At 40.8% G+C, this 25,424-nt stretch overlaps 1 protein-coding gene across 2 annotated transcripts; it reads left to right on the top strand.

Annotated features, from left to right (window-relative positions):
* The first annotated feature begins 1,268 nt into the window (after window positions 1-1,268).
* Window positions 1,269-6,431, top strand: rpl30 (ribosomal protein L30). Of its 2 annotated transcripts, none has more exons than XM_061897574.1 (5): window positions 1,269-1,370; window positions 1,484-1,535; window positions 1,882-2,027; window positions 6,103-6,233; window positions 6,330-6,431. In XM_061897574.1, the coding sequence occupies exons 1-5, from the start codon at window positions 1,294-1,296 to the stop codon at window positions 6,380-6,382; spliced, it is 459 nt and encodes a 152-aa protein (XP_061753558.1). In that variant the 5' UTR covers window positions 1,269-1,293; the 3' UTR covers window positions 6,383-6,431. The 2 variants fall into 2 exon arrangements, with proteins under 2 accessions (XP_061753558.1, XP_061753560.1); XM_061897576.1 differs by having other exon boundaries at window positions 1,302-1,395.
* The last annotated feature ends 18,993 nt before the right edge of the window (window positions 6,432-25,424 follow it).

Raw genomic sequence — 25,424 nt, 5'->3', positions numbered from 1 at the left:
TGTCTTGTTCCGCTCTTGTCCCCGCAATTTCTCTGTCTTCCTTTCTCTGTTCTTCTTTCTAGACCTTTCTGCTCTAATCCGGCTGCCTCACAGCTGCCTTTTTTGACAGCTGCTGCAGGACGATGAATAATCCAATGATGTCTCCGGTAAGATATATATCGCAATTTTCCCATCCAAAAACATGCTGGTTGACGTAGAGAAAACATGTTCGCTTGACCGCTCTGCTTCACAACAAACAAAGAAACACCGGCTGTGTCTCGGTGCTAAAGACAGCTGTATTCCACCGCTTTCCACCAACAGCATTGTTCTTTATATTCTCCATTCATAAATGGCCTACTCAGTGGCTTAGTGGCTAGAGTGTCCGCCTTGAGATCGGTAGGTTGTGAGTTCAAATCCCGGCCAAGTCATACCAAAGACTATAATAATGGGATCCATTGCGTCCCTGCTTGGCACTCAGCGTCAAGGGTTGGAATTGGGGCTTAAATCACCACAAATTATTCTCGGGCACGGCATCGCTGCTGCCCACTGCTCCCCTCACTTCCCAGGGGGTGATAAAGGGGATGGGTCAAATGCAGAGTACAAATTTCACCACACCTAGTGTGTGTGTGACAATCATTGGTAATTTAACTTTAACATTATTAAATGAACAAATTGCTAAAGATTCAGCAACACAGATGTCCAGAATACTGTGTAATTATGCGATTAAAGCAGACGACTTTTAGCTGCTAGTGGGGCAGCGCTAATATTTCCTGACAGTCCGTGACGTCATTCCGCGACGTTTTCAACAAGAAACTCGCGGGAATTTTAAAATTGCAATTTAGTAAACTAAAAAGGCCGTATTGGCATGTGTTGCAATGTTAATATTTCATCATTGATATATAAACTATCAGACTGCGTGGTTGGTAGTAGTGGGTTTCAGTAGGCCTTTAAATGCATTTTAGTACATTATCGTTCCATAGCTGTGGATATTTCATGATCAATGAAACACAAAATACTTTTTAACACTAATTGTTAACTATGATGCTGAGTAGCCTCTGACACTAACCTGACACTAAAAGTTATTTTGCTACTAATTTTCACAGTTAAAATATATATATATATAGTATTTCACACTGGTTTTAATCCGTTTGGAAACCAGAAATAGCTAATTCCGCTAGAAATTATTACTGATATCAATTCCATACGCCATTTTAAATAATACCAAATTATTTTGGAAAAAGAAACAAAAAATATTTCTACTGTAAACAAATAATTGTTCTGAAAGACGTCACTTCCGGTAAGTTTGTACTGCGCATGCTCCTCTGCAGATATTACCGCAAAGCATGCTGGGGCTTCCTTTCTCTCCGAGGCCATATTGGAGCTAACTCACCGTAAGATCCTCTCCGAGTTTTCTCAGTAAAAGACACCCACATCTATCAGTTTTCAACTTGTTTTTGCACCCCAAACATAACGACACGTTCACCTTTGTTGTTTATGATCGCAGGTTGGCCGGACTTGGACTTAAATCGCTCAAAATGGTGGCCGCAAAGAAAACTGTGAGTGGAAGCTCTCGAGGCACCAAGCACGCGCTGGTCTTCACGTGGAGGCTAAAGTTGATTTTCAGGCCTGCTAGCAAAACAACTTACACCAAAATGTCCTATTCATTCAAACTATATGGTTTCAACGCGACATGTGGCTTTTTCATCCATATACGTTCAACTAGCAGTTACAGTTTCGTGTCACCCAACTTGTCTAGTTCTGCTTGTGGCAGCTAATGCTAACATGACAGCTAACGCCAATATCAGCTAAATCTGCGCAACACTATTGACACTTGTCTTGTTAGCAGTCCACTCTACACACATTGTACCACCTTGTCGTTACTTACGCGTCTTTTTCTTCCAGAAAAAGTCGATGGAGTCCATCAACTCCCGGCTCCAGCTGGTGATGAAAAGTGGCAAGTACGTGCTGGGCTATAAGCAGTCCCAGAAGATGATCAGGCAGGGAAAGGCCAAACTGGTCATCCTGGCAAACAACTGTCCTGCTCTCAGGTATTAAACACTCATTGTTATTGTTGACACACTTGTCAGTCTTACAAGTGACTATAGTCCGTACAATTGTGCATGTTATTTTTCCAAGTCCTTGTACATGGAGCTGTGGTTCTCAACCTTTTTTTTTTTACAAGTACCACCTCAGTTAAAACTTGGTTCTCCAAGTACCAACATTGAAATGTATTAGCATAATAGGCCAAAGTACTCATAAAAAACAGGGCAGAGGCTTTATTTAAGTATATTTAATATTTTTGGCCACCGTAAGATTACCAACATTAATGGTAATTGTAAAAAATTAAAACATTGATTTAATTAACTGACTCTTCGTGGTCCAAGCTCTGACATTGCCGGCAGTAAGTCGAACACGTTTCCAGTGAGGTTGGACTCCGCCAAGGCTGTCTTTTGTCACCGATTCTGTTCATAACTTTTATGGACAGAATTTCTAGGCGCAGTCAAGGCGTTGAGGGGCTCCGGTTTGGTGGCCGCGGGATTAGTTCTATGCTTTTTGCAGATGATGTGGTCCTGATGGTTTCATCTGGCCGGGATCTTCAGCTCTCACTGGATCAATTTGCAGCCGAGTGTGACGCGACCAGAATGAGAATCAGCACTTCCAAGTCCGAGTCCATATTTCTCGCCCGGTAAAGGGTGGAGTGCCATCTCCGGGTTGGGGAGGAGACCCTGCCCCAAGTGGAGGAGTTCAAGTACCTAGGAGTCTTGTTCACGAGTGGGGGAAGAGTGGATCGTGAGATTGACTGGCCGATCGGTGCAGCGTCTTCAGTAATGCGGACGTTGTACCGATCCGTTGTGGTGAAGAAGGAGCTGAGCCGGAAGGCAAAGCTCTCAATTTACCGGTCGATCTACGTTCCCATCCTCACCTATGGTCATGAGCTTTGGGTCATGACCGAAAGGATAAGATCTCGGGTATAAGCAGCCGAAATGAGTTTCCTCCGCCGTGTGTCGGGGCTCTCCCTTAAAGATAGGGTGAGAAGTTCTGTCATCCGGGAGGAACTCAAAGTAAAGCCGCTGCTTCTCCACATCGAGTGGAGCCAGATGAGGTGGCTCGGGCATCTGGTCAGGATGCCGCCCGAATGCCTCCCTAGGGAGGTGTTTAGGGCACGTCCAACCGGTAGGATGCCATGGGGAATACCCAGGACACGTTGGGAAGACTATGTCTCCCGGCTGGCCTGGGAACACCTCAGGATCCCATGGAAGAGCTAGACAAAGTTGCTGGGGTGAGGGAAGTCTGGGCTTTCCTGCTTAGGCTGCTGCCCCCACGACCCGACCTCTGATAAGCGGAAGAAGATGGATGGATGGATTCTTTGGGGTTTGCGTGTTCTCTCTGTGACTGCGTGGGTTCCCTCTGGGTACTCCGGCTTCCTCCCACCACGCACCTAGGGATAGGTTGATTGGAAACACTAAATTGGCCCTAGTGTGTGAATGGGAGTGTGAACATTGTCTATCTATATTGGCTCTGCAATGAGGTGGTAACTTGTCCAAGGTGCACGTCGCCTTCCGGCCGAATGCTGCTAACATAGGCTACAGCACCCCTGTAAGGGACAAGCGGTAGGAAATGGATGGACGGATTTTTTGGCATACTGCTGGATGGAGCCCGCATACCACAGTTTGAGAACCACTATTAGCATTTGTTGTGTTGCAAAACATGCATCAGATAACAAAAGGGTCATAACTTGCCTGTTTGCCTCTATTAGTGGGTTCAAATCAAAAGGATGTAGCATATACCTACCGGTAATCCTCTTGACAAAACACATCAAAATAGTTGAAAATTCGGAGAAAAATTTGACGCTGTTTCAATAACAATTCACGCAATGGACTTAGACCTTGTCTCACTGTATGTATAAATATCTAGATTGCCAAGATACTTGTGAGGGTGTGGTCAATATGATGTCCTTGTATTATTTGCCATGATGCATATTATTAACATATATTTCTTTACATATTATTTTACTCTGTAATAGTTGTATAATATACCTTAAAAATATTTTTTTCCCAAGAGCTTTCTCCAAATCTTTTAGTCAGTAAAAACAAATGTATCTATTTCCGGTGTTATTGTAGACTGTACTCACGTTTAGAGACTTTTTACTGGTGGCGCTCCATGTCTGCAGAAAAAAGCGGGCTGTAGAGAGCCTGATGTCACACTTACTTTGCGCAGCTGGTATCCTTCCTCTCCTTAAAAGCCACCACTGTCATTTTAAGTTTTAGTGCACGGATAATAAACCACTTATATATATATTCATTCATACTGTAGCTACCCGCTGGTGTTAATGTGTATGTTTGTGTTCTGATGATCTTTTTTCCCATGGTCTGTGAACACACCACACCGTATTGGCGGAGAATGAGGAAGTATTGTGTATTTAGGAGTGAAACACGAAGACGTGTGTGCACGGAGGAAATACTTGTTGGAATTGTGCCCGTTGTTGGCATACAGTAAGATTGGCAATAGAAGCTAAAACAAGTCAGACTTGTCTTGTTTTGGAATCTACAATATTATATTAAATTTGTTTTCATGTAAAACCCCTAATTTTTAAGGTGTGGCGGCTTATATCTTGCCGTGGCACACCACCACAATCAATTACATTAAGGGAGAAATCCTTGTCAAAGCCATCAAACTGAGTGCCCCACCTGGGATTTAACAAAATGGATAAAACTCTTCTAGGTATGAAAAACCTCATTTGTCATTTACATGTATTATTACTGTACTAACTCAACAAACTAAGAAACAGAGGTAGAAACTATTCAAGAAGGTTGAGTTACTTAGACCAGTGGTTCTCAAATGGAGGTACCTTAGCCATTTTACCTTAGCCCCTGGGGGTACTTGAAGGTATGCCAAGGGGTACGTGAAATTTTTGAAAAAATATTCTAAAAATAGCAACAATTCAAAAGTCCTTTATAAATATATTTATTTATTGAATAATCAAGAAAATATGAATAAGTTCAAAAACTGTGAAAAAAAAATACAACAATGCAATATTCAGTGTTGACAGCTAGATTTTTTGTGGATATGTTCCATAAATATTGATGTTAAAGATTTCTTTTTTGTGAAGAAATGTTTAGAATGAAGTTGATGAATCCAGATGGATCACTATTACAATCCCCAAAGAGGGCACTTTAAGTTGATTACTTCTATGTGTAGAAATCTTTATTTATAATTGAATCACTTGTTTGTTTTTCAACAAGTTTTTATTATTTTTATATCTATTTTTCCAAAGAGTTAAAAAAAGACCACTAAAAATGAGCAATATTTTGCACTTTTTTACAATTTAATTAATCAGAAACTGATGACGCAGTGCTGTATTTTACTTCATCTCTTTTTTTCAACCAAAAATGCTTTGCTCTGGTTAGGGGGGTACTTGAATTTAAAAAATGTTCACAGGGGGTACATCAATGACTGTTCGCTTTTGTCATTTTTGACAGACCTTTTGGGGCAATGAGGGTGCCAAATATCAATACGTTTGAAGCAGAAGATGTAGAACAGCAGTTTTCACATTTCATTTGGGTTTAGGGGAAGGAGATGCAGCCAAACTTTACTGTGTACCTCTCGGGGGGCCCCATTGTCAACCATTTACTTGCTTAACTGATTTAGTATTTTGACATCCAGTGGACACATTTGGAACAACAGTTTCTTTCATAAAAAAAAAAATTCAGCTAATTTTTATACTTTGCAAACTCATCATGGATTGGATCAAACCTGTTTGCGAATTTGACACCCCTGACGTAGGCCATGTCTATCTGATATATATATCACGCTTTCCTCAAGAGACGCAAAGCGCTTTACATAGTGAAACCCATTGTCTTAATTTTTTTAAGCTACATCTGAACCAGTGAATGGGCACTGGGAGCAGGTGGGTAAAGAGTCTTGCCCAAGGACACAACAGCAGTGACTAGGATAGCAGGGATCAAACCTGAAGATCCCTCAAGTTGCATATTTTTGTTTTCAAATGCACATTTTTCACCAAGAACTCTAAAACAACAAATGTGTCAATTTTGAATTAGTTTCAGTGTCTCCATTTTAATGCTTTCCTTACTGCAATAACACTGTTTTTCCTTCCATGTGCAGGAAATCTGAGATTGAGTACTATGCCATGCTGGCCAAAACCGGTGTCCACCACTACAGCGGAAACAACATTGAGCTTGGTACAGCCTGCGGCAAATACTACAGGGTGTGCACACTGGCCATCATTGACCCCGGTGAGTCAACACTGTGCATTTATGTCCTTGTGATTTTGAATAAAAGTGTAGGTTTTGCCTTTCTGGCAGTTTGCTGACTTTTTCTTTGGCCTGCAGGCGATTCTGACATCATCAGGAGCATGCCTGATCAGCAGCAGCCGCCTCAGTAGAGCGTCCCCCTGCCCCAATTGTAATAAATAAAAGTTGGTGTTGACATTATTCTGCTGCTTCTGGCGTTTTTCTGTTTAAAATGTGCAGCACTGTCACAACATGGTGTTACTGCAAGTGTCCACAGGAGAGCAGTAATGTCCACTTTAGAGGAGGGTTGCTATGGAGAGAGAATGTTGTTGATCTGCTCCAGAGGTTGGCAATCCAAAATGTTTAAAGAGCCATATTGGACCAAAAATATAAATTAATTTGTCAGAAGCTGCACGGTGAAACAGGGTTTAGTGCATGTGCCTCACAATACAAAGGTCCTGGGTTCGATCCACGGGCTTGGGGTCTTTCTGTGTGGAGTTTGCATGTTTTCCACATGACTGCGTGGGTTCCCTCTGCGTACTTCGGCTTCCTCCCACCTCCGAAGACAGACACCGGGGATAGGTCGATTGTCAACGCTAAATTGGCCCGAGTGTGTGAATGTTGTCTATCTGTGTTGGCCCTGCAATGAGGTGGCGACTTGTTCACTGCCCCAATGTAGCTGAATAGGCTCTAGCGACCCCAAAAGGGAGACGCGGTGCGGTGCAAAAAATTAGAAGCCCTATATAAGTCTTAAATGAAAGCAACACATGACTTAAGTGTCCATATTAGCTATGTATGTTAAACTGCAAGCTTTTTATCTATGAGGTGTGTACTGTTTGGATTTGATGTTAATGTTTGAGAATATCTGCTTGCACAGGTTTTTTTTGTCTTCAACAGCCACCTGCCTGACACCAGCCCTTGCTGAAAGAAACAGATCTTCGTTGACAGAAATATTTATTCTACACATTTTTACAACTTTGGAAAACAGTTTTTCTGTGGCAGCATCGGAGAAAGTTATACATGTAAACCAGGTGTGTCCACACTTTTTTCAGCAGGCGTGCTACTTGTCAAATGACAAAGTTGATGTGATCTACCTCATTCTTACAGTATATATTTATATATATACACAGGAGGCGTCACTAGCTTTTAAGGACAGGGGGGCTTAGCCCCCAGGAGATGCACAGGATGCAAGCGAATGTAGCACACGAGCACAAAACTTCGGCTAACAAATATATATATATATATAAAAGACTTAAAGGTATACTAGAGAAATAATGAATATACCAACAACGGGAATAGACAAAATACCAACAATGGTAATAGAGAACCCGAGCAATAATGGTAATAGACAACTTGGCAATAATGGTAAGGATTTCTTATCATTTCCTTACTAAGGGAACATTGAGCACATGATAACACTATGAGTACAACAGCAAGTCAAAATAAATTAAAGACCCACATCTCGATATTTGAACCAGACAAAATGTTTGATTAATAGTTTGAATTGATTAATAGTTTGGCATTGCTTGTGTTGTAAGTCCAGTTTGTTCCATAGTTTTACTCCGCATACAGACACACAAAAACATAGTTTTACTCAGCATACAGACACACAAAAACGTTTACGAGTGGTTTGAGCTCTCGGCAATGAGAAATATCCAAAGCCTCTCAAGTTATGAGCCTGCACTCGTCTTAAAAAAAAACGTTGTAGATTAGGCGGCAATAATTTGTCAAATGCTTTTTCTGTATATAAGATTATTAATTAATTGTATTTAACAAGGTCATCAAATGTGAGCAACTTTGATTGCATAAACAGATTATTTGTATGTTCTAAAAACCAACGTTGTGAATGAGCCGCACTGCTTTTTTCTGAAATATGATCAGAGGATGAATTGTGGTGTGGTAAGTGTTCCCCCATACTTCAACAAAGTATGTAAGGTATGGTAGTACTAAGGTGCATTATAGAGTTCAAAGAAGTATTCAACAAAGTATGTAGGGTATGGCAGTACCAAAGTGCAGTATAGAGTACAAATAAGTATTCAACAAAGTATGTAAGGTATGGTAGTACCAAAGTGCAGTATAGAGTACAAATAAGTATTCAACAAAGTATGTAAGGTATGGTAGTACCAAAGTGCAGTATAGAGTACAAAGAAGTATTCAACAAAGTATGTAAGGTATGGTAGTACCAAAGTGCAGTATAGAGTACAAAGAAGTATTCAACAAAGTATGTAAGGTATGGTAGTACTAAGGTGCAGTATAGAGTACAAAGAAGTAGTCAACAAAGTATGTAAGGTATGGCAGTACTAAGGTGCAGTATAGAGTTCAAATAAGTATTCAACAAAGTATGTAAGGTATGGTAGTACCAAAGTGCAGTATAGAGTACAAATAAGTATTCAACAAAGTATGTAAGGTATGGTAGTACCAAAGTGCAGTATAGAGTACAAAGAAGTATTCAACAAAGTATGTAAGGTATGGTAGTACCAAAGTGCAGTATAGAGTACAAAGAAGTATTCAACAAAGTATGTAAGGTATGGTAGTACTAAGGTGCAGTATAGAGTACAAAGAAGTAGTCAACAAAGTATGTAAGGTATGGCAGTACTAAGGTGCAGTATAGAGTTCAAATAAGTATTCAACAAAGTATGTAAGGTATGGTAGTACCAAAGTGCAGTATAGAGTACAAATAAGTATTCAACAAAGTATGTAAGGTATGGTAGTACCAAAGTGCAGTATAGAGTACAAAGAAGTATTCAACAAAGTATGTAAGGTATGGTAGTACCAAAGTGCAGTATAGAGTACAAAGAAGTATTCAACAAAGTATGTAAGGTATGGTAGTACTAAGGTGCAGTATAGAGTACAAAGAAGTAGTCAACAAAGTATGTAAGGTATGGCAGTACTAAGGTGCAGTATAGAGTTCAAATAAGTATTCAACAAAGTATGTAAGGTATGGTAGTACCAAAGTGCAGTATAGAGTACAAATAAGTATTCAACAAAGTATGTAAGGTATGGTAGTACCAAAGTGCAGTATAGAGTACAAAGAAGTATTCAACAAAGTATGTAAGGTATGGTAGTACCAAAGTGCAGTATAGAGTACAAAGAAGTATTCAACAAAGTATGTAAGGTATGGCAGTACTAAGGTGCAGTATAGAGTTCAAATAAGTATTCAACAAAGTATGTAAGGTATGGTAGTACCAAAGTGCAGTATAGAGTACAAATAAGTATTCAACAAAGTATGTAAGGTATGGTAGTACCAAAGTGCAGTATAGAGTACAAAGAAGTATTCAACAAAGTATGTAAGGTATGGTAGTACCAAAGTGCAGTATAGAGTACAAAGAAGTATTCAACAAAGTATGTAAGGTATGGCAGTACTAAGGTGCAGTATAGAGTACAAAGAAGTAATCAACAAATTATGTAAGGTATGGCAGTACTAAGGTGCAGTATAGAGTACAAAGAAGTATTCAACAAAGTATGTAAGGTATGGTAGTACCAAAGTGCAGTATAGAGTACAAATAAGTATTCAACAAAGTATGTAAGGTATGGTAGTACCAAAGTGCAGTATAGAGTACAAAGAAGTATTCAACAAAGTATGTAAGGTATGGTAGTACCAAAGTGCAGTATAGAGTACAAAGAAGTATTCAACAAAGTATGTAAGGTATGGCAGTACTAAGGTGCAGTATAGAGTTCAAATAAGTATTCAACAAAGTATGTAAGGTATGGTAGTACCAAAGTGCAGTATAGAGTACAAATAAGTATTCAACAAAGTATGTAAGGTATGGTAGTACCAAAGTGCAGTATAGAGTACAAAGAAGTATTCAACAAAGTATGTAAGGTATGGTAGTACCAAAGTGCAGTATAGAGTACAAAGAAGTATTCAACAAAGTATGTAAGGTATGGTAGTACCAAAGTGCAGTATAGAGTACAAAGAAGTATTCAACAAAGTATGTAAGGTATGGTAGTACCAAAGTGCAGTATAGAGTACAAAGAGGTATTCAACAAAGTATGTAAGGTATGGTAGTAGTAAGGTGCAGTATAGAGTATAAAGAAGTATTCAACAAAGTATGTAAGGTATGGTAGTACCAAAGTGCAGTATAGAGTACAAAGAAGTATTCAACAAAGTATGTAAGGTATGGTAGTACCAAAGTGCAGTATAGAGTACAAAGAAGTATTCAACAAAGTATGTAAGGTATGGTAGTACCAAAGTGCAGTATAGAGTACAAAGAGGTATTCAACAAAGTATGTAAGGTATGGTAGTAGTAAGGTGCAGTATAGAGTATAAAGAAGTATTCAACAAAGTATGTAAGGTATGGTAGTAGTAAGGTGCAGTATAGAGTACAAAGAGGTATTCAAAAAAGTATGTAAGGTATGGTAGTAGTAAGGTGCAGTATAGAGTATAAAGAAGTATTCAACAAAGTATGTAAGGTATGGTAGTACTAAGGTGCAGTATGGAGTACAAAGAAGTATTCAACAAAGTATGTAAGGTATGGCAGTACTAAGGTGCAGTATAGAGTACAAAGAAGTAATCAACAAAGTATGTAAGGTATGGTAGTAGTAAGGTGCAGTATAGAGTATAAAGAAGTATTCAACAAAGTATGTAAGGTATGGTAGTAGTAAGGTGCAGTATGGAGTACAAAGAAGTATTCAACAAAGTATGTAAGGTATGGTAGTAGTAAGGTGCAGTATGGAGTACAAAGAGTATTCAACAAAGTATGTAAGGTATGGTAGTAGTAAGGTGCAGTATGGAGTATAAAGAAGTATTCAACAAAGTATGTAAGGTATGGTAGTACCAAAGTGCAGTATAGAGTACAAAGAGGTATTCAACAAAGTATGTAAGGTATGGTAGTAGTAAGGTGCAGTATAGAGTATAAAGAAGTATTCAACAAAGTATGTAAGGTATGGTAGTAGTAAGGTGCAGTATGGAGTACAAAGAAGTATTCAACAAAGTATGTAAGGTATGGCAGTACTAAGGTGCAGTATAGAGTACAAAGAAGTAATCAACAAAGTATGTAAGGTATGGTAGTACCAAAGTGCAGTATAGAGTACAAAGAAGTATTCAACAAAGTATGTAAGGTATGGTAGTACCAAAGTGCAGTATAGAGTACAAAGAAGTATTCAACAAAGTATGTAAGGTATGGTAGTACCAAAGTGCAGTATAGAGTACAAAGAAGTATTCAACAAAGTATGTAAGGTATGGTAGTACCAAAGTGCAGTATAGAGTACAAAGAAGTATTCAACAAAGTATGTAAGGTATGGTAGTACCAAAGTGCAGTATAGAGTACAAAGAAGTAATCAACAAAGTATGTAAGGTATGGTAGTACCAAAGTGCAGTATAGAGTACAAAGAAGTATTCAACAAAGTATGTAAGGTATGGTAGTACCAAAGTGCAGTATAGAGTACAAAGAAGTATTCAACAAAGTATGTAAGGTATGGTAGTACCAAAGTGCAGTATAGAGTACAAAGAAGTATTCAACAAAGTATGTAAGGTATGGTAGTACCAAAGTGCAGTATAGAGTACAAAGAAGTATTCAACAAAGTATGTAAGGTATGGTAGTACCAAAGTGCAGTATAGAGTACAAAGAAGTATTCAACAAAGTATGTAAGGTATGGTAGTACCAAAGTGCAGTATAGAGTACAAAGAGGTATTCAACAAAGTATGTAAGGTATGGTAGTAGTAAGGTGCAGTATAGAGTATAAAGAAGTATTCAACAAAGTATGTAAGGTATGGTAGTAGTAAGGTCCAGTATGGAGTACAAAGAAGTATTCAACAAAGTATGTAAGGTATGGCGTCATACCTTACATACTTTACTTAATCCGGGAATTTACCCCACATGCTTATCAACAAGTTACAAGGCCAGCCGGGAGACATAGTCTTCCCAACGTGTCCTGGGTCTTCCCCGTGGCCTCCTACCGGTTGGACGTGCCCTAAACACCTCCTGAGGGAGGCGTTCGGGTGGCATCCTGACCAGATGCCCGAACCACCTCATCTGGCTCCTCTCGATGTGGAGGAGCAGCGGCTTTACTTTGAGTTCCTCCCGGATGACAGAGCTTCTCACCCTATCTCTAAGGGAGAGCCCCGCCACACGGCGGAGGAAACGCATGTTCATTTTAACATATTCAATTTTAGACAACTACAAAGACGCATTAAAAATAATGCAACAATAGGGAAAGGGCTACAACGAGTCAGACCTGCAATCTGAGGCAAAGAATGAGGAGCTGCCAGAAAAAAGGAACAGGAAGTCAGTGTAAGTGTGTTCTGTCTTGTTTTTGTCATGTTTCTACAGAAATAGGCAGGTTATTTCCGGTAGCATTCAAAAATAGACCAAAGATGCTTGTACTATATGTATATTTGGCAATTTTGGAAATGCAATAATCCTAATGATATGGTTACCCAACAGCCATCGTCTCGGGGACTCTGATGTTAGCGAAGAAAAAACCCGGGAAATGGTGACCTCGCATCTCTGGCGTTGGCAAGCCAATTGCACAGGCAGAGTAAGAAATAATATCTTAACATCTAAAAAACAAAACCACCACATTAATATTAAAGATATGGTTATTATTCTTAGTGCTGAAGATATTCCCCTATCCTTGTATCCTTTCTCCCAGCTCTACCGTCTCGCCGATGGCCAGCAAGAGTTATTAATACCGGTTTTCATCAACGCAACTCCTCAACTGGAGATACCTTTCTAGGTAAAGACTGATCTCCGAAATAACATCTCAGCATCCAGTAACCATGGTTAACAGATCACAACCATTTAATACCAATTTATCTCCCTTAGCACCTCAGAAAATCCACATAAAGAAGGGTGTCCGACAAGGCGATACAATTTCGCCTGAACTGTTTACAGCTTGTTTGGAAGGCATAATTCGCTCTCTGGAGTGTGAGGATAAAGGAGTTGATATCAACGGAGACAAATTTAATCATCTGAGGTTTGCAGATGACATTGTTGTCTTGGGAGAGCAACTCAGTGAAGTGGAAGATATGCTTAAATACCTTGCAAATGCCAGCAAATGTGGATTGAAAATGAATATGGAGAAAACCAAAGTTATGGCAAATTCCATGGTACCTCATGGACCTGTGACTGTTAATGGAAATGAAATTGATGAAGTTAATGAATACATATATCTGGGGCAGAGATTTAGCCTGAAAGAAGAGAGACAAGAACATGGAGATAGGGAGGAGAATCAGATTGGGCTGGTGCCAATATGGAAAACTGAGCAACATCATGAGAGGAGAAATACCGTTAAGCCTAAAAAGAAAGGTCTTTAATCAATGCGTGTTACCAACCATGACACATGGAGCTGAAACCTGGGCATTGTCAAATAAAATGGAAAAGAAAATAGCAGCAGCAGCACAACACAACATGGAAAGAAATATGCTCGGAATCACATATAAAGACAGAAAAACAAATGAATGGGCGAAAAAACAAACGCAAGTCCAAGACATTATGAGAACTATCAAATGAAATAAGTGGAAGTGGGCTGGACATATCAGTAGGAGAACAGATAATAGATGGACTTCCCTAATGACATCATGGAGACCCGTGGATGGGAGCAGAAATAGAGGAATACAGAGAGTGAGATGGCGAGATGAAATAGACAAATATTGGGGAACAGTGCAGTGGCAGGGAGCAGCTAGAGATCGTTCACTATGGCAGAAACATGCTGAGGCTTTCGTCCAGCAGTGGACTGACAACGGCGGATGATGATGATGAAGCTTAGAAATGCTTACTTGTTTGTTTAAAGAGATGTCTATGCCTTTTATATTTCTTCTTTGGCCACCATTGGAGGCCAGGATGTGAAGCGGGTGACCTGGAACATCCTGGGCAGGATCTTCACAGATGACGTTTCACATCAGATCAATTGGAAGGTGTCAACAACAAAAAGGCCTTTAGCAGGATGGCAACAAAGACCTTGCTCTTCAGTAAGTATATAATTCAAAGTAATATTATATACGTTCAAAGTCAATAGTGGGTGCAGCCTTAAAAATGGTAGCAACCATCATACCTGTAGCTGCACCCAAACTTATTCTCTTGGTCGGATTAACGTAACGCTTCAACTGATGTTTGTTGACATCCTTTATTGCGTTTCTTCGCATGTTCAACACCGTCAACACCGTTAAAAAAACAGAAATAAAGTAATGCAAAATCACATGAGGTAGTGAAAACATTCCTGTTAACTATCTGAATACCGATAATAACTCAAATCCTACCTTTCTGACAACATGCACTTTGCTGTGAGACTCCTTCCTTTTGATTCCTTTTGTCGCTGGCGCTGTAAACGGTGTTGACAATGGCTGAGATTCTCTCCGCCTCTAATTGAGTAGTTACAGTTGTGATCAAAATTATTCAACCCCCACACAATTTTGGTGTTTTAGCAAGTTGTACATTTATTCCGTATTTTGTTTACAGTGATATCAAATAAAGATGCATTAAATAGACAAATCCAACTTAAATTGTAACACTGTATTTTAGAAAATACCAAAAAAGGAAATTTTTCTTAACATCTCATTGACAAAATTATTCAACCCCTTGAATATCATAACTCTTAAGAACACAATTTGAATAAGGTCTTTTCAATCAGGTGTTTAAAACACCTGTAGATGTAATTAAAACCATAACGAGCAACATTTAAACTGATTGAAAAAGACTGTGACGCTCAGCTTCTTGTAGATGGTCAATGGTGTATTTGCAACATGGTGAAATCCAGGGAGTGGTCAAAGAAGTCAAGAGAGGATGTAATTTCTCTTCATAAGAAAGGATACGAATATAAGAAAATAGCAAAGACATTACACATTCCAAGAGACACAGTTGGGAGCATAATTCGCAAGTTTAAAGCTAAAGGCACAGTGGAAACATTACCTGGGCGTGATAGAAAGAGGATGCTGTGTGCGTTCAGTGGTGAAAACCCCCCGGGTAACAGCTGAGGAACTACAACAGGACACTGCAGAGGGGGGAATGCAGGTTTCGTCCCAGACAATAAGGCGCGCACTACGAGATGAAGGCCTCCATGCCAGAACTCCCAGGTGCACCCCACTTCTGACTACCAGGCACAAGTAAAATAGACTCCAGTATGCAAAAAATCATCTGGACAAACCCCAAAGGTTTTGGGAAACTGTTCTATGGAGTGATGAGACAAAACTGGAACTTTTTGGGCCTATGAATCAACGTTATGTCTGGAGGAGAAAAGAATGAAGCTTACAAAGAGAAGAAGAACACCTTGCCTACTGTTAAGCATGGTGGGGGGTCAATCATGCTCTGGGGCTGTTTCTCTGCCTCAGGTACCGGGAATCTCCAGCGCGTTCAAGGCATTATGAATTCTATTTCCTACCAGGATGTATTAGCTGCAAATGTCATGAAGTCAGTGACGAAGCTGAGGCTTGGGAGACGTTGGACCTTCCAACAGGACAACGATCCCAAGCATACCTCCAAATCAACATCAGAGTGGTTGCAGAAGAAGGGCTGGAAGACTGGAGTCGCCAGACCTAAATGCTATAGAAAACCTGTGGTGGGACTTGAAGAAGGCAGTTGCAGCACACAAGCCCAAGAATATGAATGAACTGGAGGCCTTAGCCCAAGAGGAATGGGCTAAAATACCTGTAGATCGTTGCAAGAAGCTTGTGTCCGGTTATGTATCACGTTTGAAGGATGTAATTACTGCCAAAGGGTGTTCTAAATACTAAAGATGTATGTAACTAGGGGGTTGAATCATTTTGTCAATACAATATATTAAGAAAAATTTCCTTTTTTGGTATTTTGTAAAATACAGTGTTACAATTTAAGTTGCATTTGTCTATTTGACACATCTTTATTTGATATGACTATAAACAAAATACGGAATGAATGTCAAACTTGCTAAAACACCAAAATTGGGTGGGGGTTGAATAATTTTCAATCAATCAATCAATCAATGTTTATTTATATAGCCCCAAATCACAAATGTCTCAAAGGACTGCACAAATCATTACGACTACAACATCCTCGGAAGGACCCACAAAAGGGCAAGGAAAACTCACACCCAGTGGGCAGGGAGAATTCACATCCAGTGGGACGCTAGCGACAATGCTGACTATGAGAAACCTTGGAGAGGACCTCAGATGTGGGCCACCCCCCCCCCCTCTAGGGGACCGAAAGCAATGGATGTCGAGCGGGTCTAACATGATACTGTGAAAGTTCAATCCATAGTGGCTCCAACACAGCCGCGAGAGTTCAGTTCAAGCGGATCCAAGACAGCAGCGAGAGTCCCGTCCACAGGAGACCATCTCAAGCGGAAGCGGATCAGCAGCGTAGAGATGTCCCCAACCGATACACAGGCGAGCGGTCCATCCTGGGTCCCGACGAGCGGTCCATCCTGGGTCTCGACTCTGGACAGCCAGTACTTCATCCATGGTCATCGGACCGGACCCCCTCCACAAGGGAGGGGGGACATAGGAGAAAGAAAAGAAGCGGCAGATCAACTGGTCTAAAAAGGAGGTCTATTTAAAGGCTAGAGTATACAACTGTAATTGGATTTGTTCACGTTGCCTCGTGCGCTGCATCTGGCTACCTAACCTGATACGTTAGGAGTTGAAAAATTGTGTCCGACTTCTAAGCCGACGTCAGTGTCGCCACCATATCACGTGACCCATAACATCGCAGGATCAAGTTTTCAGGAGGCGTTCCTTGTCTATGGTTCCTTTGTAGCGTGAGACAGCGCGGTCTGCGACTGCAACCGGCTCACCAACGCCCTTTCACAGCGGAATGGTTCTTATTGGTTATAAGTTCAGTGACGTGTGTTCCGGTCCGCACTTTATATGATGTGAGGTCTTTTTAATAGGCCTACACGAATACAAACATAGAATGATAGTACAAATATAATAAGAAAACAATGTCAACTTCCCAAAGTTGGGTTATGGATATTTTATTTTTCCACATACAGTACTCTGATCAAGGAACCAAATAACATTTTTTTCTTACAGCACCTCTCCCGTCCAAAGGCAAAACCCAGTAACTCAATTTTGGTCAAAACTGAGCTGATAATAATTTTGGAGTTCCTAGGTGATATGCTTTACATTAGTGTATGTGATATTGTAATTTGTTCCGTAAGTAAACTGTTACGCACATGGCAGGACCTAGCAACTACAACATAACCGCGTAGATACAACAGAAAAACCTAGTATCTCAAGGGACCAATCGGAGCTTCTTTGTCAGTCGCCTTATTGTCTTTAATGAGACATTTGCACGAATGGGGGCCGACGGTCAACCTGATTATGTGATATCATGGCACGAGGGGATATTTGGAAGATTGGCCCAGGACGTTGCAAGCACCTTCATGTATTGTTCTTGATTCTTCCCCTTGCATACTCTTTTGGGCAGATAACTGTGGAAGTCAAAATAAAAACTGGACGCTGTACACGGCTCTTGCCCAATGTGCAAACGCAGAATGGGGCCCACCCGAGATTGTGATAAAATATCTGGAGAAAGGGCACACGTTCATGAGAGCAGATTCAATCCATGGCTCAATCGGCAAGAAAATGAAAGCTCAATAAAACATCTATACGTTTGATGACTTTGTAGATCTTTGTAAGACAGCATCAAGATAGATTAATTTTCCTTCGTTTTCTTAAAATCAGCTAGAAGTGAGTTACTAGGTTTTGCCTTTGGACGGGAGAGGTAAGGTTTTGATCATGGATGCGGAGCGGATCCAGCTCGGAGCAGTGGCGGGTCCGCGGCCCGCCTCCGTAGCGGATCATATCCGGAGTGCAAGTGGACCCCGATACGGGTCCGTTTCGCAGGTCCGCTCCGGAATGCGCGTGTTTTTGATGTGTGGGTTCGGTGTGCTAGCCCGCAGCACCGATCGACACAGACAGCAGAGTGTCACGGCACAGTGACTCAGTGAAGCCAAAAAAGTACAAAAAAGGAAAGAAGATGTGCTGGTTTTGCACAAAGTGAGCGTTAAGCTAGACAGTCAGACGCGCGCGAACTCCAAACAGGAAGTGACGTGAACAAGTGGAATGGATTGGATTTCGACGCAGTCAAAGGGCTTTCTACCTTACGAGGGGAAAATGAGTGAATTGTGAAATGTTATATGATCATTAATTTTAAACTCTTATTCGGGCCACTTTAAAATTAATATTTCAGCATGTATTTGTAAAAAAAAATAAAAGAAATAAAAAAATAAAAGAAAACGCCAAATTATCCAGGGGGGTTTAAGAATGTTTTAGGGGGGCTTGAGCCCCCCCTAAAATAGGCCTAGTGACGCCCCTGCTAAACAGTGGGCTTTCTAACAATTAGGAAGGTTCGTGTCATGTTTGTCCTACAGAAACCAAATTAAAAACAAAAAATATGTTTTTCCCCATCTTTTTCCATTTTCATACATTTTTGAAAAAGCTCCAGGGACCCACTAGGGTGGCGCTGAAGAGCCGCGGGTCAAACAGCACAATTTAATCCTCCCAGTTTGCTGATGTGTTGTCCACACAATTATGCAACAGCTCATCTTTGATTTTTTTTTCTTCCATTTTTTAAACCTGTTACACCATCTGCTGTAGCAGCGACCACTGCGCCACACCGTCTCTTCTGTGCGTCCCTTTGTCATAATTCTTAGTTCAAACATGTTAATGTCTCACTTTTCTGGAATTGGGATTTTCTATCAAACATCACTGCAGACATAATCCATGCCCATCAAATGCTTTGGCCCACTTTTTCCCATCGGCTGCACCCATAAGCCCCTTTATTCTTGCTTCCCAATTAGACGGTTAGGAAATGGTCCCTTGTTGATGTGCTCACGTGCGGCAACCATGCCCCAAAAAGCAGCAGCACATTTAAAGTCTATGTTGCTGCTCCTCGATCTTAGCGCTGCTTTCGATACAGTCGCTCATAATATTCTATTAGAGCGTATCACAACACGAATTGGTATGTCAGACTTAGCCCTGTCTTGGTTTAACTCTTATCTTACTGACAGGATGCAGTGCGTCTCCCACAACAATGTGACCTCGGACTATGTTAAGCTAACATGTGGAGTTCCCCAGAGTTCGGTCCTTGGCCCTGCACTCTTTAGCATCTACATGCTGCCGCTAGGTGACATCATACGCAAATACGGTGTTAGCTTTCACTGTTATGCTGATGACACCCAACTCTACATGCCCCTAAAGCTGACCAACACGCCGGATTGTAGTCAGCTGGAGGAGTGTCTTAATGAAATTAAACAATGGATATCCGCTAACTTTTTGCAACTCAACGGCAAAAAAATGGAAATGCTGATTATCGGTCCTGCTAGACACTGACCTCTATTTAATAATAGAACTTTAACATTTGACAACAAAACAATTAAACAAGGCGACTCGGTAAACAATCTGGGTATTATCTTCGACCCAACTCTGTCCTTTGAGTCAAACACATACTTGCCAACCTTGAGACCTCCGATTTCGGGAGGTGGGGGGTGTGGAGGGGGCGTGGTCGGGGGTGGGACAGAGGCGTGGTTAGGGCGGGGGGCGTGGTTAAGAGGGGTGGCGTATAATTCACCAACTCGAGTATTTCATATATATTTCATATATATATATGTATATACAGTGTATATATATATACAAATACATATATATGTATGAAATACTTGACTTTCAGTGAATTCTAGATATATATATTTATTTTATTATATATATAAATAAAAAATAGTAGAATTTCCGACGGCACCTATCAAATACACAGTATAAAAACACAGTTGTTCTACTAACTGTACAGTGCTTGCTTGTTACAAAAAAAACCAACAACACTTACCTTTCACTATTTGAGTAACATTTGTTCTGCCATTTGCGTATTGGCTACCGATCTCTGAATCCGGGAACATCCTTCCCAGATTTGTTGTAGACATCGGCAAATGAGAACGGGATGTTGCTTCCAGCTAATCAGCATAGCCCTCTTTGTCTCAGCATAAGATACACCATCAGGTCTCCATTTTGCGAGGTGGCCCATAATACTGGGTTGTGAACGATGCTGCGCTGCGGACGCTTTGTGCTTCACTGATCGTTCATGGCTGGATATATCCGTTCGGCCGCCGTGTTCAATGGAGAAGTCTGTTCTATAAAATTTACAGGCAACATACCCCTTCCCCTTCAAACTGTCCTGGATAAACTGAAATTCTTGTTTCCAATCGTTCTGGAACTTGCAAGCGTATTTCTTCATTTTGCCCGTCGACGGTGTAATATATTGGGTTGGAGTCAATAACCAGGCGACGTGATGAAGTTACGTCTTTTTACTGTGGGCTTCAGAACAACAGATTCCCTAATGCATGTTCATTGACTGCACTTAAATGTAGAATATATATAAATTCTATTCTATGTACAGTAGATGGCAGTATTGTCCCGTTTGAGAGGGTCACAACATTGAGTCAGATGTGACTCAATGTTGGGGGGCGGGGCCTCCAGCGCCGCTTGAATTTCGGGAGATTTTCGGGAGAAAACCGGGATGTTTTCGGGAGAGGCGCTGAATTTCGGGAGTCTCCCAGAAAATCCAGGAGGGTTGGCAAGTATGGTGAAACATTAAAAGCGTTACTAAAACGGCCTTCTTTCATCTCCGTAATATCGCTAAAATTCACTCCATTTTGTCCACAAAAGACGCTGAGATCATTATCCAAGCGTTTGTTACTTCTCGCCTCGATTACTGTAACGTATTATTTTCGGGTCTCCCCATGTCTAGCATTAAAAGATTACAGTTGGTACAAAATGCGGCTGCTAGACTTTTGACAAGAACAAGAAAGTTTGATCACATTACGCCTGTACTGGCTCACCTGCACTGGCTTCCTGTGCACTTAAGATGTGACTTTAAGGTTTTACTACTTACGTATAAAATACTACACGGTCTAGCTCCATCCTATCTTGCCGATTGTATTGTACCATATGTCCCGGCAAGAAATCTGCGTTCAAAGGACTCCGGCTTATTAGTGATTCCCAGAGCCCCAAAAAAGTCTGTGGGCTATAGAGCGTATTCTGTTCGGGCTCCAATACTCTGGAATGCCCTCCCGGTAACAGTTCGAGATGCTACCTCAGTAGAAGCATTTAAGTCTCACCTTAAAACTCATTTGTATACTCCAGCCTTTAAATAGACTCCCTTTTTAGACCAGTTGATCTGCCGTTTCTTTACTTTTTCTCCTCTGTCCCACTCTCCCTTGTGGAGGGGGTCCGGTCCGGTGGCCATGGATGAAGTACTGGCTGTCCAGAGTCGGGACCCAAGATGGACCGCTCGTCCAGAGTCGGGACCCAGGATGGACAGCTCGTCCAGAGTTGGAACCCAGGATGAACCGCTCGCCTGTGTATCGGCTGGGGACATCTCTGTGCTGATGATCCGCCTCCGCTTCGGATGGTTTCCTGTTGGCTCCACTATGGACGGGACTCTCGCTACTGTGTTGGATCCACTTTGGACTGGACTCTCACGGTTGTGTTGGATCAGCTATGTTAGACCCGCTCGACATCCATTGATTTCGGTCCCCTACCGGGGGGGGTTCCTCTCCAAGGTTTCTCATAGTCATCATTGTCACCGACATCCCACTGGGTGTGAGTTTTCCTTGCCCTTATGTGGGCCTACCGAGGATGTCGTTGTGGTTTGTGCAGCCCTTTGAGACTCTAGTGATTTAGGGCTATATAAATAATCATTGATTGTTGATTGATGATAAAGTGTCAGCTTAATTAAGATAGGATGGAAGATACTCGGCCTCATTCAGGCACATGCTTTTGCCTAAATACAATGAAACCGATTTACATTAAAGACACCATCTAAAAATATCTAAAAAATAACATACATTTTTGGGGGGGGGGGCTTTTAGTGTCCACTTATCCCTTGCATATGTAATCATTTATTAAATAATATGTATTGATATATTAGCATTTGACAAGATTATTATACAAAACCCAATTCCATATGAGTTGGGAAATTGTGTTAGATGTAAATATAAACAGAATACAATGATTTGCAAATCCTTTTCAACCCATATTTAGTTGAATATGCTACAAAGACAAGATATTTGATGTTCAAATGTACATTTTATTTATTTTTTTGAAAATAATTAACTTAACATTTCATGGCTGCATCACGTGCCAAAGTAGTTGGGAAAGGGCATGTTCACCACTGTGTTACATCACCTTTTCTTTTAACAACACTCAATAAACATTTGGGAACTGAGGAAACTAATTGTTGAATCTTTGAAAGTGGAATTCTTTCCCATTCTTGTTTTATGTAGAGCTTCAGTCATTCAACAGTCCGGGGTCTCCGGTGTTGTATTTTACGCTTCATAATGCGCCACACATTTTCGATGGGAGGCAGGTCTGGACTGCAGGCGGGCCAGAAAAGTACCCGCACTCTTTTTTTTATGAAGCCACGCTGTTGTAACACTTGTCTTGCTGAAATAAGCAGGGGCGTCCATGATAACGTTGCTTGGATGACAACATATGTTGCTCCAAAACCTGTATGGACCTTTCAGCATTAATGGTGCCTTCACAGATGTGTAACTTACCCATGCCTTGGTACACTAATACACCCCCATACCATCACAGATGCTGGCTTTTCAACTTTGCGCCAATAACAATCCCAATGGTTATTTTCCGGAGGACACCACGTCCTCTGTTTCCAAAAATAATTTGAAATGTGGACTCGTCAGACCACAGAACACTTTTCCACTTTGCATCAGTCCATCTTAGGTGAGCTCGGGCCCAGCGAAGCCGGCGGCCTTTCAGGATATTGTTGATAAATGGGTTTTGCTTTGCATAGTAGTTTTAACTTGCACTTACAGATGTAGCGACCAACTGTAGTTACTGACAGTGGTTTTATGAAGTGTTCCTGAGCCCATGTGGTGATATCCTTTACACACTGATGGCGGTTTTTGATGCAGTACCACCTGAGGGATCAAAAGTCCATAATATCATCGCTTACGTGCATTGATGTCTCCAGATTCTCTGAACTTTTTGATGATTTTACGGACCGTAGATGGCAAAATCCCTAAATTCCTTGCAATAGCTTGTTGAGAAATGTTGTTTTCAAACTGTTAGAAAATTTGCTTACAAAGTGGTGACCCTCGCCCCATCCTTGTTTGTGAATTACTTAGCATTTCATGGAAGCTGCTTTTATACCCATTTATGGCACACACCTGTTCCCAATTAGCCTGCACACCTGTGGGATGTTCCATATAAGTGTTTGATGAGCATTCCTCAACTTTATCAGTATTTATTGCCACCTTTCCCAACTTCTTTGTCACGTGTTGCTGGCATCAAATTCTAAAGTTAAAAAAAAAATGTTTATCAGTTTGAACATCAAATATGTTGTCTTTGTAGCATATTCAATTGATTATGGGTTAAAATGATTTGCAAATCATTGTATTCGGTTTATATTTACATCTAACACAATTTCCCAACTCATATGGAAACGAGGGTTTGTATGTTTTTCATTCATTTTCAAACACTTATCATTATTTAGCAATTAAATGTATTAAAAAAATGTGTCGAATTTGTTTTAAAATATTTTGAAATTTGATAATACTTTATGAGTTTGCATGTATTGATGTTTTTGTCCATGTCTCGGTGTCCAACAAGAAGAATACACCGCTTGTGGCCAACTTGTGCCTCCTGACAAAGTAGGTGAGCGTTTCTCTGTCTCCCACTGTTCTCACATCTAAGATAACGCCCGACTCCCAATAAATTATTTCGACAGAGAGACGCTGAGCACACTCGCTGCCATGTGTAATATCACTAGTGCCGTGCCTCCCTCCCTGACTGACTTACTGAGAGTGACAATGAACCTTGTGCTGTCAACCTCATCGGCAAACGGCAGAAACGTCTCTTTTCAAGGTTGGCTCGGACTGACGTTTGTCATGCGTGGCTATGAGTCAGTGGAATGGCTTGCTGACACTAAATGTCACCAAGTTATGGTATTCAGTGGAGTGCCACAGGGGTCTGATCTTGGTCCATTAAATGTTTGTCTCTTTTTGTGCACAAATTGACCAAAAAGTAAGTATTGTCAGAAATAAAAATACATATATACATTACTTGAAAAATGTCTTTATAAATTTAAATCCACTCGGTAAAACTAGTAACTATATTTCACAGAGAGAGAGAGAGACTGATCTTTAGGAGATGTTCTTGACAAAGAACCGTTTAAAATACTTTTTAGACGTTATTGTTCGTTTTGATCAGTAGTGTGGGTTGTGGGATAAGATGTGGATCAAAGTAAGTTAGTTAAAATATTGAGTTGAGATTGTGGTCTATGCTTTCATTCAAGTCTTAACGGATCCATCATTTACATCTGGAATCCTTTGTCCAAAATTGCTTCCAATATTTCCAAAGTAGTTATTCAAACGTTCAGTTACTTTATCCATATTGTAATTTTGTATATTTCTGTCTGGTACAGACCATGGCAAATTAAGGCCCGGGGGCCACATGCGGCCTGCTGAGCTTTTCAATCTGGCCCGTCGGGACATTCCCAAATAATGTTTTGAGCTCTTTAAGATGGAAAGTGTAGCTGCCATTATGATGTGCAGTGATGTTTTCAAAAGACCGTAAGTCTTGAAGTCTATAAAGTATTTCAATGGTTGGAATCTGCGCTTTGGAATGATATACCAGTGACTATGGTAATCTAATTAGTTACTGTGGTCATCTACGTCACAGCAGCTCAGACGAGGCACCAAGTAAGTGTGGGCGGGAAGCGTTTCCCCAGACGCGGAAGTAGATTTTCACTGCAAAGTTCTAAAGCCTAGTGATGTATCAGATATACCTGTATCAGATTGTAGGTGGGTTTGTTTTCTACCCTTTTCGTTCATATTTTGGTCTGCCTGCGGTGAGGCAGACCAAAATCTGACTCAGGGAACTGGACACCCCTGCCATGCATAGTCCCCTGATATGTATGCCAACATGGGGACTTTCATGGCTAATTGGGCTTGGGTCACAAGCTCAGGTCTGATCATCCTGTAGCTGGCCGCCTCTGGAGAGGGTGTATATAGCAGGGGTAACCAACGCGGTGCCCGTAAGGACCAGATGAGTAGCCCGCTGGCCTATTCTAAAAATAGCTGAAATAGCAGCACTTACCAGTGAGCTGCCTCTATTTTTTAAATTTTGTTCATTTACTAGCATGCTGGTCTCGCTTTGCTCGACATTTTTAATTCTAAGGGAGACAAAACTCAAATAGAATTTGAAAATCCAAGAAAATATTTTAAAGACTTGGTCTTCACTTGTTTAAATAAATTCATTTATTT

Source organism: Nerophis ophidion, linkage group LG04, assembly GCF_033978795.1.
Source record: "Nerophis ophidion isolate RoL-2023_Sa linkage group LG04, RoL_Noph_v1.0, whole genome shotgun sequence".
Lineage (NCBI taxonomy): Eukaryota > Metazoa > Chordata > Actinopteri > Syngnathiformes > Syngnathidae > Nerophis > Nerophis ophidion.
Note: the sequence above shows the minus strand (reverse complement) of the source record. Positions and strands in the feature narration are given on the sequence as shown.

Excerpts from the sequence above, each read along its gene's own strand:
- rpl30 (XM_061897574.1), top strand. The coding sequence starts at position 1,294 with ATGCTCCTCTGCAGATATTACCGCAAAGCATGCTGGGGCTTCCTTTCT. Across the intron at positions 1,536-1,881 it reads TGGTGGCCGCAAAGAAAACT|AAAAAGTCGATGGAGTCCAT; the intron begins GTGAGTGGAAGC and ends TTTTTCTTCCAG. Across the intron at positions 2,028-6,102 it reads AACAACTGTCCTGCTCTCAG|GAAATCTGAGATTGAGTACT; the intron begins GTATTAAACACT and ends TTCCATGTGCAG.